General features: G+C 42.1%; 1 protein-coding gene across 1 annotated transcript in view; it reads left to right on the top strand.

Moving 5' to 3' along the window:
* The first annotated feature begins 612 nt into the window (after positions 1 to 612).
* The window catches only part of vash2 (vasohibin 2), a 137445-nt gene continuing 123245 nt past the window's right edge, over positions 613 to 14812 (top strand). The window contains exon 1 of the mRNA XM_073050866.1: positions 613 to 1127. Within this exon, the coding sequence (XP_072906967.1) occupies positions 840 to 1127 (288 nt within the window). The 5' untranslated portion in view covers positions 613 to 839. The remainder of the gene's footprint in view (positions 1128 to 14812) is intronic.

Genomic DNA, 14812 nt, shown 5'->3' with positions numbered 1-14812 from the left:
CTAATTTGGCAAGCAATGCCTCTTAGTGCAAATGGGTGTTCTCACATTTCAGAAGTTACTTTGAGTCGCCACAGCATAGAGGGCACAGTGGATCGACGGGTATCTGTGTAACCTGACTTTATTTTGCCTGTTGGGTCACTGTCACTTAAACACTCTCCCAGACTTAAAAAAGGCATAACCTGATCTACGCCTGCCGGTTTAATAATGCAGTTCCAGTCCACAGAAATGCCATCAGACTAAACCCAGCATTATTCCTTTCTGAGGGGCAATAGCACTTGTAACGTGCAGAAGTATATAGGAGAGGTGCCTTGCATAAAATAATCGCTTGACTAAAGGGGATGCCAGGGGGTGGCAGTAGCACAGACCCATTGCAATCAACTCAGGCCGACCCTCATATGGAGACCTCAGCCATACCCACCGTGCGTCGCGAGATCACACTCGGGTTTGAAAGAGATGGTAATTTATTTTTAGTTATTCACTTCTATCTCCGCCTTATAATCAAGTCACAGCCAATAACATTGTCTGGAATGTAAGTCCCGCCCTGCCAATTGGAGGCAGCAGCCAGTGGAACGACGCGGACGGTTTGTGACCACCCCTACCTCCTTCAATGAGTGAAACTTGCAGTCTGCCGGTAACGGAGTAACAAAAATATGGTTAGCGGTAGGCAGGGCGGAGACGGGCATTACAGATGGAAATAATAGAAATGGTCGGCGTAGCAGTTCCATGGAATTTGGAAGCAATAATTTAAAATAACCGCTTCGCGATGAATCCGTCGTAGGTGAGTGAGCACAGTACCAGAAAGGCAGGAATTAGGGAATCACGGGCAGGGTACTACCAACATGACAGGCGCCAATGGCCATAGCTTTGGTGGCAAAGCTGGCAAGCAAAGCAGCTCAAAAGCGGGTAACAGTGCAGGTGTACACCCGACAACTGCTCCGAACAACAACGTCAGCAAATGTACCAGCGAGGAAGATGAAAAAGATGGTGGAGTGCTTTTCTATGTGAATAAAAGTGGCTTCCCCATTGATGAGCGAACTTGGCAAAGAATGTGGATGCATGTGTCAAAAATACATCCTGAGGGGAAGGAGATGGAGGAGACTATACGGAATGCTGCACTTATACCCCGTGTAAGTCTGGCTCCACAGTTAAATGTTACTGTACATTCCTGAACAATGGGTGTTTACAATTGCTGTTGTGCTGAATGTGTGAATATTTTGTTATGTGGGAAAACATGCATGTGAATTGGGAAATAAATTTCTACTATATCAGTGGTGGACCCCAAGTATGTAAATTATGAAGTATAATGAGAAATTCTTTACATAACTTGAAAACTGCATTGATTTTTTTGGGCTATTTCTGGAGCACAGCCAATCTGAATATGGATGCTATTGGAGCCATTGATGTCCATGGTCTCTTTGTTTCCTTTATTCCCCAACAAACTTTTCACCATGGAGTTTTCTTTATAGCCATATGGATAAAGTTAGAACAAGCTATGATAATCTTAAGAATTACAAAATGTTGTGCATGAGCTTTCACTAGAGTGGTTCTTCCAAAAAAATTAGTAAAATGTTGTGAAGGGACATTCCACAGTTATTTTCAGCAGAGCTTGTATTGTACTTGGATTAAGTAAATCTAGGCCTATGATGTAAATTCAGTTCCTAACTGATAAATTGATAACGTTGACTTAACCAATCAGACTGTTTCTTTAGGTTGCTCTTTCTGATCTGTTTGTGACACAGTTGTAACCAGTTGGATTCATATTATAGAATCACAGAGCAAAACTGCAGGGATACAGGTCTTCTGGACCAATGAGTTCATGCTGACTATGGCATCCACAGCTTGTTCCATGTAACTTCCCTGTGTAAAATGATACACCTTGAGTTGTTCTTAAATCTTTCTGCTCTCACCCTAAATCTATGCTCTCTGGTTTTGGTCTCCACTGCCCTTGGAAGGTGAGTGGTACCATCCATCTTTGTCTTTGCCTCTCATGGTTCTATAAAGTTGCACCTCATTCCTTTTTCACAACCCTGTCTACCTGTGATGCCACTTTCAATCAGCTAATGCACATACTCCTAGGGCTCTCTGTTCCATTACCCTCCCCAGTGACATACCATTTTATGGTATAAATCCTACTTTGATCTGACTTTGACCTCACAGTTATCTGCATTGAAATCCATTTGCCTCTCCTTGGCCCATTTCCCTAACTGATCAAGATCCCCTGTAATTTACAAAAACCTTTTTTCACTATCAGCAACACCTAATTTTGTATCATCTGGAAGCTTACTGATCAAGCTTTGTGCATTCATATACAAATAATTCATGTTAGTCATGAATACAAGGCTCCCAACAAAGCACATCATTCTGACAAATAATCTTTATGGGAACATAAGAACAGCAGGAGTAGACCATTTGGCCCATCGAGGCTGCTCTGTCATTCAATAAATCATGGCTGATCTAGTTGTGGACTTAATTCCACTTACTTGCCTTTCTCACATAACTCTTAATTCCCCAACTATGCAAAATCCATCTGTGTCTTAGGTATATTTAATGAGGTAGCCCCTACTGTTTCCCTGGGAATTCCAACTAGTTACTATTCTCTGGGGAAAAAACATTTTCTTCTTATCTCCATCCTTAGTCTATTCACCCAAATTTTGAGGCTATGTTCCTTAGTTTTTGCCTCACATACTAGTGGAAACAACTTCCCTGCCTCTATCCTATCTATTCCCTTTCATAATCTTATGTTTCTGTAAGATTCCCTCTCATTCTTCTGTGAGTATAGTCCCAGGTGACTCAATCTCTGTTCAGAGGCTAAGCCCCTAATCTCCACAATCAACCTGACCTTCAACCACCTCCCTGTTTCCTACCTCCGAGTCAATTTTAAATCCACTTAACTAGCTCTCTCTTGATCCCATGTGACCTCACTTTCCAGATCAGCCTATCTTGTTGAAGGCTTTGATAAAATCCGAATAGACAATATCCACTGCTCTACTCTCTTCTTACTTTGTTGGTTACCTCTTCAATAAAACTAAAGGTTCATCAAGCATAACTTTCCACACAAAGAGACAAGCTGACTCCTCCTAATCAGACTCTATCTATCCAATTGCTAGCAAATTCTGTCCCTCAAACTAACTTCCCTACCACAGATGCAAGTTCAACTGGCTTGTAGATCCATAACTTGTCCTTGATACCCTTTTATATCCAGAACAACATCAGCTACCTTCCAGTCTTCAGGAACTACTTCAGCGGCTGATGCTAAAGCAAATACCCACAAGGGCCTCCTGTATTTCCTCTTTAGCTGCTCAAAGAATAAGAATTCTCGGCATCAGCCTGCAGCGGTTTATCCATCTTAATGTGTTGTAAGGCTGCAAATGTGTCTTCCCTGATGATACAAATGTTTCCCTTGTCTCTTGAACAACCATAAATTTCTCCTAAGTAAACCTTTTATTCTTAAAATTTAATTCTTACCTGCTGCATTCATCTCATCCAGCATTTTCCTCCTAGTTTTCATCTTAAAAGTATTCCACAATCACCATCAACACAGTTATACCATGGGGCTGTGTGCTTAGCCCCCTGCTCTACTTACTTTATACTTACGACTGTGTGGCTAAGTACTGCTCCAATGCCATATTTAAGTTTGCTCATGACACCACTGTTACTGTCTGAATCAAAGGTGGTAATGAATCGTCATATAGGTTGAATACCTGGTTGAGTGGTGCTACAACAGCACCCTCTCACTCAGCGGCAGCAAAACTAAAGAGCTACAGGAAGAAGAAATTGGGAGTCCTGTCACATGCTCATTAGGGTGAATATGGTCTGTAATTTTAAGTTCCTGGTCATTATATCGGAGAATCAGAGAACAGCGACTCTGCTTAGAAGTTTGCGCAGATTTGATATGTCATCTAATACCTTGACAAACTTCTACGGATGAACAGTGGAGAGCATCCTGACTAGTTACATTATGACCTGTTATGGAAACATTATTGCCCAAGAATGAAAAAGCTTACGAAGGTGGTGCATACAGTCCAGTTCATCACATGAAGCACCTTCCCGACCATTGAGCAGAGCTACAAGGAGTGCTGCCACAAGGAAGTAGCGTCCATCATCAATGACCCCGACCATCCATGCCACACTCTCTTACTGCTGCCATTGGGAAGGAGGTGCAGGAGCCTTGAGTCCCATACTACCACGTTCAGGAGCAGTTATTACTCCTGAACCAATGTGAGCAACTTCACTCACCACAACACTGAAATGATCATCAAACATATCCTATCGACTCACTTTCAAAGGCACTACAACTTGTGCTCTCAGTATTCTTTATTTTCTATCTGCAGTTTGGTTTTTTTTTGCACATTGGTTGCTTGTCAGTCTTTCTGTCTAGTTTTTCACTGACTCTATTGTATTTCTTTGTTCTACTGCAAGAAAATGAATCTCTGGGTAATATTTGGTAACCTAGACATTGATAATTGTACTTTGAACCTTGTCATCAAGAGATTCACTGAAGCTTTGCACTGTAAATTTTACCTTGCATGTTGCATTGTATTATATGTTTATTTTGTATTATGTTCTGAGTACTGTGTGTCAATTGCTATTTATTTAAAATCCAACTAGGGCAGAGGGTAAAGGCTACTAAGAAGAGAAATTCCAGAAGGGCAATTTTAGTAAGTGAGAATGCATTGTATATCATTTTCTGAACTTGGGCTGTAATATTCAGAGGATTTTTCTGTATATTTTTCTTATTGTTGTATTTTTTATGTATCGCACTGAACTCTGCTGCAAAACAACAAATTCTCACATCACATGTCAGTGATAATGAACCTGATTCTGAGTGGATGTAATTGCTTCCTTTCTTTCGTAGACAGTGTTATGATTTCACACTTCCCTGTGTCTAACCCCCCTCCAGCCCTATATCTTTCAAATGAACTTCCTCAAATCATCTGGCATCTTGGTCATCTATTTTATTTGATCAGGCAGCGTCAATGGAAAAAAGAATACTTGTTGTTTCGGGCCTTTCTGGAGATCGAAGATGAGGAGTCAGAGTTGGAAGTCCGACTCCTCATCTTTGTTTCTTCAGTCCTGATGAAGGGTCTCGGCCTGAAACATCGACTGTACTCTTTTCCATAGATGCTGCCTGGCCTGCTGAGCTCCTCCAGCATCTTGTGTGTGTTGCTTGGATATCCAGCATCTGCAGATTTTCTCATGTTTATTTTCATTGGTGTTCCATAAATGGGTTTCCTGGGTACTAAGTTCTGAAGTCCCCTTTCTCTAACTCTTTCTTCTTTAAGCCACTCCTTACGAAATGAATGTTTAACTAAGCTTTTGTACAAAGTACTTGGTGTCATAGACAATCAAGCAGAGTATCAAGAATTACAGTGGGATCTTGACTGGCTGGGTAGCTGTCTGAAGAAAGACAAATATAGTTTAATTGGTTAAGTGCCAAGTGCTATATTTTTTGAAGGACAAAGCAAGGTAGAACTTTTACATTGAATGGAAAGGCCCTGGGATCTGCTGTAGAACAGAATGTCCTTGGAATACAGGGCTTGGCTTGAATGCACGTATTGGTCAGTATGTGTTGAAGGGCTATTTTCAGTGCTGTAGAACTCTGACTCTACCTGCCCAACAAAAATCTGTGGCTCAACATCAAATATTCTCAGCTAACAATTCATTGTAGTAAAATCAAATAATGCTGGAACTATACTTAGCATGTGAGTTTGCAGGTTGAAGACCTGAAGTTCTGTGGGTTTTGCTTTTTCACTGCATTGTAGTTTGTGATGTTTTTTTTATGGAAAAAGGTTCTGAGTGAATTCAAGTTGTTGGTCTTGCTTTGGTGTACTCATTATTACTCATCCATATGCTGCCTCTTGGCAAAATCATCCGAAAGCGGAGTGTTTAATGGCACTCTGCTTGATCCCTCATGATCTCCAGACTGTTGAGAGACTACATGCCCTGCATCTCATCACAAATTGAACACTCTTCCAGTTAACCACTGGGAAGCTTAAAACTCTAGTTGTTTACCACACTGAAAACTCATTCCCTCACTCCATAGTTTGAACTTATTTAGGAATTGAACCATTTGAAGAAAGATTTCAAAATTGCTAACCAATGTATATGAAATAATGAACATCGAAATAATAACCGGAGACAAGGAGATGGCAGATGAACTAAATGAGTATTTTGCATCAGTCTTCACTGTGGAAGCCACTAGCAGTGTCCCTGATGTTGTAGTGCGTGAAGGAAGAGAAGTGGCTGCAGTTACTGTTACAAGAGAGAAGGTGCTCAAAAAGCTGAAAGACCTAAAGGTACATAAGCCACCCAGTCCAAATGAAGTGCACCCTCGGGTTCAGAAAGAGATTGCATTAGAGATTGTGATGGCATTAGAAATTATTTTTCAAAAAAATCTAGTTTAAACCCCCCCAGAGCAGCACTACAAACTTAACATCCTTGCGGGAAGGTTTGCTAGTGCTGCTCCGGGGGGTTTAAAGTAGATTTTCAGGGGGAGGGGAGCCAGAGTGTTAGAGCAGATAGTGAAGTGGAGGAGAATAAAGGTCATGTGAGAGCTGCAAGTATAGTGCATAGAGTAAAGCCAGATCTAACATATAAAGAGGCTTTGAGGAAAGAGAAGCAGAATAAAGGGTGTAAAGGTAGTGAGGTAGAAGGGCTAAAGTGTGTGTACTTCAATGCAAGAAGCATCAGGAACAAAGGTGATGAACTGAGAGCTTGGATACAAAAATAGAATTATGATGTAGTGGCCATTACAGAGACTTGGCTGGCACCAGGGCAGGAATGGATTCTCAATATTCCTGGATTTCAGTGCTTTAAAAGGGCTGGGGGGGGGGGGGGGGTGAGGGGAGGAGGGGTGGCATTACTGGTCAGGGATACTATTACAGCTACAGAAAGGGTGGGTAATGTAGCAGGATCCTCTTTTGAGTCAGTATGGGTGGAAGTCAGGAACAGGAAGGGAGCTGTTACTCTACTGAGAGTATTCTATAGGCCCCCTGGTAGCAGCAGAGATACCGAGGAGCAGATTGGGAGGCAGATTTTGGAAAGGTGCAAAAATAACAGGGTTGTTACCATGGGTGACTTTAACTTCCCTAATATTGATTGGTACCTGATTAGTTCCAATGGTTTAGACGGAGCAGAGTTTGTTAAGTGTGTCCAGGATGGGTTCCTGTCCCAATATGTTGACAGGCCGACTAGGGGGAATGCCATACTAGATCTAGTATTAGGTAACGAACTGGGTCAGGTCACAGATCTGTCAGTGAGTGAGCATCTGGGGGACAGTGACCACCGCTCCCTGACTTTTAACATTATCTTGGAAAAGGATAGAATCAGAGAGGACGGGAAAGTTTTTAATTGGGGAAGGGAAAATTATAAGGCTATAAGGCTAGAACTTGTGTGTGTGAATTGGGATGATGTTTTTGCAGGGAAATGTACTGTGGACATGTGGTCGATGTTTAGGGGTCTCTTGCAGGATGTTAGGGATAAATTTGTCCCAGTGAGGAAGATAAAGAATGGTAGGGTGAAGGACTGTGAGGTGGAGAATCTAGACAGATGGAAGAAGGCAGCATATGTGAGGTTTAGGAAGCAAGGATCAGATGAGTCTATTGAGGAATATAGGGTAGCAAGCTTAAGATGGGACTGAGGAGAGCAAGGAGGGGGCATGAGAAGGCCTTGGCGAGTAGGGTAAAGGAAAACTCCAAGGTATTCTTCAATTATGTGAAGAACAAAAGGTTGACAGGAGTGAAGGTAGGACTGATTAGAGATAAAGGTGGGAAGATGTGCCTGGAGGCTGTGGAAGTGAGCAAGGTCCTCAATGAATACTTCTCTTCAATATTCACCAATGAGAGGGACTTTATGACAGTGAGGACAATATGTGTGAGGTTGATGTTCTGGAGCATGTTGATATTAAGGGAGAAGAGGTGTTGGAGTTGTTAAAATACGTTAGGACGGATAAGTCTTAATAAGCTTTACTCTCTGGAGAGGAGGAGGATGAAAGGAGACATGATAAAGGTATACAAGATATTAAGAGGAATAGACAGAGTGGACAGCCAGCACCTCTTCCCCAGGGCACCACTGCTCAATACAAGAAGACTTGGCTTTAAGGTAAGGGGTGGAAAGTTCAAGGGGGATATTAGAGGAAGGTTTTTTACTCAGAGTGGTTGGTGCGTGGAATGCACTGCCTGAGTCAGTGGTGGAGTTAGATACACTAGTGAAATTTAAGGAACCACTGGACAGGTATATGGAGGAATTTAAGGTGGGGGGTTATATGGGAGGCAGGGTTTAAGGGTTGGCACAACATTGTGGGCCAAAGGGCCTGTACTGTGCTGTATTGTTCTATGTTCTAAAAATCATTGGACTCTGGTGTGGTGCCAAAGATGTAAAATTGTAGATGTCACTCCACTCTTTAAGAAAAGAGGAAGGCAGTAGAAAGGAAATTATAGACCAGTTAGCCTGACCTCAGTGGTTGGAAAGATGTTAGAGTCAATTGTTAAGGATGAGGTGATGGAGTACTTGGTGACACAGGACAAGATAGCACAAAGTCAGCATGGTTTCCTTCAAGGAAAATCCTGCCTGACGAACCTGTTGGAATTCTTTGTGGAGATTACAAGTAGGATAGATAAAGGATGTTGTATAGAAGGATATTGTGGATGTTGTATATTTGGACTTTCAGAAGGCCTTTGACAAGGTGCCACACGTGAGGCTGCTTACAAAGTAAAGAGCCCATGGTATTACAGAAAGTTACTAAGATGGTTAGAGCATTGGCTGGTTGGTAGTAGGCAGTGAGTGGGATTAAAAGGATCCTTTTCTGGTTGTCTGCCAGTGATTAGTGGTGTTCTGCAGGGGTTGGTGTTGGGACCACTTCTTTTTATGCTAAATATAAATGATTTAGATGATAGAGTAGATGACTTCGTTGCCAAGTTCACAGATGATATGAAGATTAGTAGAGGGACAGGTAGAGTTGAGGAAAGGATGCAGAAGGACTTAGGCAGAATAGGAGAATGGGCAAGAAAGTGGCAAATGAAATACAATGTTGGAAAATGCATGGTCATACCCTTTGGTAGTAGAAATAAATGTGTGGACTATTTTCTAAATGGTAAGAAAATCCAAATATCTGAGATGCAAAGGGACTTGGGAGTCCTTGTGGTAAAAACACCCTAAAGGTCAGCTTGCAGGTTGAGTTGGTGGTGAGGAAGGCAAATGCCATGTTAGTATTCATTTCAAGAGGTCTAGAATACAAGAGCCAGAATGTGATGCTGAGGCTTTTTAAGGCACTGGTGAGGCCTCACCTTGAGTATTGTGAACAGCTTTGGGCTCCTTATCTTAGAAAAGATGTGCTGGCATTGGAAAGGGTCCAGAGGAGGTTCACAAGGATGATTGTAGGAATGAAAGGGTTATCTTACGAGGAATGTTTGATGGCCCTGGGTCTGTACTTGCTGGAATTTAGAAGGATGAGGAGGGATCTCATTGAAATCTTGTGAATGTTGAAAGGCCTAGACAGAGTAGGTGTGGAAAGGATGTTTCCCATGATGGGAGAGTCTAGGACAAGAGAGCACTGTCTCAGGATAGAGAGGCACCCTTTCAAAACAGAGATGCGGAGAAATTTCTTCAGCCAAAGGGTGGTGAGGTTGTGGAATTTGTTGTTGCATGCAGCTGTGGAGGCCAGGACATTGGGTATATTCAGACATCTCACCTCTCCCGGAAGTTCCAGGAGTCTCTCGCATATTGATAGTGGCTCCCTGATGCCTGCAAATTATATACAATATCCTGGAAATCGATTTTATTTTGAGAGAGAGAGAGGGAGAGGGAACGAGAACCATGGCAGAGTGTTCCAAAAAAAAAGAAAATATAAAATGTACTTCACCCCAGACTACACTGAAGTGTACCCCTGCCTAATCGGGGTCACAAATAATGACGGAGTTGCTCGCTGCACTGTTTGGAACAGTGACCTTTCTATTGCCCATTGTGGGTTAAAATGTAAAAGACATGTTGAAGTGAGTTTAACTGGTGTCATTCGTTCATTAGCATAGCTAACGTTATTTAAACTAGCTGGCTAGCTGCTAAGGAGCTACTCTATTCCAGACATCCCACCTCTCCCGTGAGTCTCCCACAAATTGATGGTGCTACCTCCCTGAAATGAGTTTTTACAAGGTGGGTGGTATATCTGGTATATTTAAGGCAGAGATTGATAGGTTCTTAATTGGATATCGTATCAAAGGTTACGGGGAGAAGGCCAGAAACTGGGGCTGAGGGTTGAAGAGGACAAAAAAAAGGATCAGCCATGATTGAACGGCGGAGCAGACTCGAAAGACCAGATGGCCTAATTCTGCTCCTATGTCTTACAGTCTTAAGGTATACAGTATTCCATTGAGAAACCAAAAATCCAGATGAAAAGCTATCCAATCCGTAGCTAAGGATAATATTAGGTTAAGGGACCTGTCATAGGTGAACAGCAAGTCTAAAGTTTGAGAGAGTTTCAGAAGTACCAACTAAATTTTTTTGATCATTTGATGATTTCTCAATATATTTTAATGTCCAGAAATCAACAAATGATCAAAAAACTGATGGAGGGAAGAGATCTGTATCTGAGTAAACTAGCAAGAAAGACAAAGAAAATTAGAATGGAAGGACATAGCAATAGTGAATGAGGGCCATGACCAGTGAAATTAAAAATAGGTAACTGGCTGAAGCATTAACCAGAAGTTTTGTTCCCATGGTCACTGCAGAAGATGTTATTAGTAAAACAAAAATGGATGGGACGCAAAGGTTTACTGAATTTCTTAGTCAAAAGTTATATAGAAGTTATTAATAAGAAATTAAGGGTATCAAAAACTGGACAAATCCTTTGGTTATCATTGTTTGCATCCCACAGATTTAAAACGGGTGGCTGGATTAGAGGTGATTGTTCAAAAATTTCTAGTGTCTGAAAATGATTGAAAGGTAGCAAATATAAATTTGAGAAAATGAAGGAGAAGAGTTAGGAACCATAAGCTAATTATTTATTTTCAGCAAAATACAGGAATCTAAGAAAGGGGGCCAGCAGTAGGCTTTAAACCTTTCATGACTGTGTATCAGATCTGCCTTGCACTATTTTGGGGCACTATTCTGGTATCTCTCAATTCTTTATTATCCAGAAAACTGCTGGTCTCAAATGAACTCAGCAACTCTGCTATTGCAGCTCGCTGTGTGAAGATGTTTCTCTTTATCATAGTTCTAATAGGTCTACCCTTCATTCTGAGACTGAGACTCCTGATTTTAGATTCCTCAGACAGGAGAACCATTCTTCCTACATCCAGCCTGTTGAGTCCTGTAGGAAGCTTCAATGAGGCATCCTCTCAATCATCTAAAGAGTACAGGCCTAGTCAGCTCGGTCTCTCTCCTTTGGCAACCAAATGGGTGAATCTTCACTGCACTTATTCTGTAGCAAAAGCATCCTTTTTATTTAGAAAATGACTCCAAAACTGCATAATACACAATACTTTGAGTGCTCTCTTACCAAACCCCTATGTAATTTTTTTTACCCCTGTACTCCAGTACTTCAAATTTTTAATGACTGTCAAAATGCTATTTGCTGCCTTCTTGCACAACAACGTTGGCTCTCTGTGATTTGTGTACAGGGCTACCTGGCTCCCTTTGAACATCAACATTACCTGATTAATAAATAACTGCCTTTCTGTTCAGTGTGCCCAAATGGGGGAAAGCCACAAACTTTTTCACATTGTGTTGAATCTGTTGTGTTCTTGCCCGACCATTTACTTTAACCCTACACCCTTAATCAAAAACAGATAATGCTGGAAAATCTCAGCAAGTTAAGCAGTACCTGTAAAAAGAGAAATGGTCGATGCTTCAGATCTACTTTGCTTTATTAGAACTGGGAAGGAGAGGGATGCGTAGATCGAAGGGAGTGTCTGTGATAGGATAAGTCAAAATGGTTTAATGGCTGTACTGATCAGTGACTCAGCCTTGTTTAATGACTTCTTGAACCTTCATGGTGTCCTCCTCAATCACATCCTCATTCAGTTTTGTATCTTGGATATATAACATTTGGTCTTAGCCAAAGTTGTAAGGGGTATAGTAACAGGGCACTTAGCAAATCAATATATTACTTGGTAAAATTGTTGGAAATTATGACGGGAAAGTCATGTTTGACCTAGTCAATTGATTATCCAAGTACCTATGGTGATACTGCCACTCCTCGTGCATGATTCCAGGATTACTCAAACTTGACCTCTGAATGAATCCTTCAGATTTGTGAAATTCCAATCATCTGAATATCTTCAAGTATTAAATGATTCTCCCTGCTTCAGAGTAAATATCAAGAATTGATAATAATCAACTGCAACACACAGGAAGTTCCGACTGTTTGTTCCCAGTGTGGCCTCCAGTATATCCAACACTTTATATTCTCTCTGGGTAGCCTCCAACCTGATGGCATGAACATTGATTTCCTGACTTCCAGTAATGTCCCCCACCCCCTTCACTATTCTCCATGCCCTTTTCCCTCACTCCCCTTATCTCTTTTCCTGCCCATCACCTCCCTCCGACCTGCTGACATCCTCCAGCATTTTTGTGTGTGTTGCTTTGGATTTCCGGTGTCTGCAGACTTTCTCATGTTTATGCTGATAATCAACTCATTTCTTTACAACAGTTGTAATGCTTCCTCTAGGCCAGGGCATCATTTGAGAGCTTTATTGAGATGCAATAGTGTCCTTCCTTATCACAAACAAGGGAACATTTGCAGATGCTGGAAACAGGCGAGGCAGCATCTGTGGGAAAGAGTACAGTTGAAGTTTCAGGCTGAGTCTCTTCACCAGGACTGAAGGGGCGAAAATGGTAGGAAATCAGAGCAAGAAGGTGGGGAAGGGGAGAAAGAAATGCAAGGTAGTAGGTGATAGTTGAAACCAGGAAGGGGGAGGGGTGGAGGAAAGAGCTGGGAGGTTGATTAGTGAAGGAGATAAAGGGCTGGAAAAGGGGAAATCTGATAGGAGAGGACAGAAGGCCATGGAAGAAAGAAAGAGAAGCTCCAGAGGAAGGTGATGGGGAGGTAAGGAGATGAGGTGAAATGGGGTGTGGGGGGGGGGGAATTACCAGAATTCCGAGAAATTGATGTTCATACCATCAGTTTAGAGGCTACCTGGATGGAATATAAGGTGTTGCTTCTCCAAACTGAGTGTGGCCTCATTGTGACAGTGGAGGGTGCCATGGACTGACATGTCAGAACGGGAATTAAAATGGATGACTACTGGGAGATCCCACTTTTTCTGGTCAGGTGTCAGATCTCTCAGTGGGAGAGCATTTTGGAAATAGTGATCATAATTCTATCTACTTTACAAAAGCACTGGAGAATGATGAGGCTATCAAGCAGGAAATTGGAAGCCTAAATTGGGAACAGATGTTCTCAGGGAAAAGCACGGAAGAAATGTGAAAAATGTTCAAGGGATATTTGTGTGGAGTTCTGCATAGGTATGTTCCGATGAGACAGGGAAGTTATGGTAGGGTACAGGAACCGTGGTGTACAAAGGCTGTAATAAATCTAGTCAAGAAGAAAAGAAACACTTACAAAAGGTTCAGAGAGCTAGGTGATGTTCGAGATCTAGAAGATTATAAGGCTAATAGCAAGGAGCTTAAGAAGGAAATTAAGAGAGCTAGAAGGGGCCATGAGAAGGCCTTGGAGGGCAGGGTTAAGGAAAACCCCAAGGCATTCTACAAGTATGTGAAGAGCAAGAGGATAAGACGTGAAAGAATAGGACCTATCAAGTGTGACAGTGGGAAAGTATGTATGGAACCAGAGGAAGTAGCAGAGGTACTTAATGAATACTTTACTGCAGTATTCACTATGGAAGGGGATCTTGGTGATTGTAGTGATTGATGACTTGCAGCAGACTGTAAAGCTTGAGCATGTAGATACTAGGGAAGAGGATGTGCTGGAGCTTTTAGAAAGCATCAAGTTGGATAAGTCACTGGGACTGGATGAGATGTACCCCAGGCTACTGTGGGAGGTGAAGGAGGAGATTGCTGAGCCTCTGGCGATGATCTTTGCATCATTAATGGGGATGGGAGAGGATCCGGAGGATTGGAGGGTTGCGGATGTTGTTCCTTTATTCAAGAAAGGGAATAGAGATAGCCCAGGAAATTATAGACCAGTGAGTCTTGCCTCGGTGGTTGGTAAGTTGATGGAGAAGATCCTGAGAGGCAGGATATATGAACATTTGGAGCATTTGGAGAGGTATAATATGATTAGAAATAGTCAGCATGACTTTGTCAAGGGAAGGTTGTGCCTTACAAGCTGATTGAATTTGTTTAGGATGTGACTAAACACATTGATGAAGGAAGAGCAGTGGATATAATGTATATGGATTTCAGCAAGACATTTGATAAGGTGCCCCATGCAAGATTTACTGAGAAAGTAAGGAGGCATGGGATCCAAGGGGACATTGCTTTGTGGATCCAGAACTGGCTTGCCCATAGAAGGCAAAGAGTGGTTGTAGACGGGTCATATACTACATGGAGGTCGGTGACCAGTGGTGCGCCTCAGGGATCTGTTCTGGGACCCTTACTCCGTGATTTTTATAAATGACATGGATGAGGAAGTGGAGGGATGGGTTAGTAAGTTTGCTGATAACACAAAGGTTGGAGGTGTTGTGGATAGTGTGGAGGGCTATCAGAGGTTACAGCGGGTCACTGATAGGATGCAAAACTGGGCTGAGAAGTGGCAGATGGAGTTCAACCTAGATAAGTGTGGGGTGGTTCATTTTGGTAGGTCAAATATGATGGCAGAATATAGTACTAATAGCAAGACTCTTGGCAGTGTGGAGGA

The sequence above is a fragment of the Hemitrygon akajei genome, chromosome 7 (assembly GCF_048418815.1).
Source record: "Hemitrygon akajei chromosome 7, sHemAka1.3, whole genome shotgun sequence".
Classification (NCBI taxonomy): domain Eukaryota; kingdom Metazoa; phylum Chordata; class Chondrichthyes; order Myliobatiformes; family Dasyatidae; genus Hemitrygon; species Hemitrygon akajei.
Note: the sequence above shows the minus strand (reverse complement) of the source record. Positions and strands in the feature narration are given on the sequence as shown.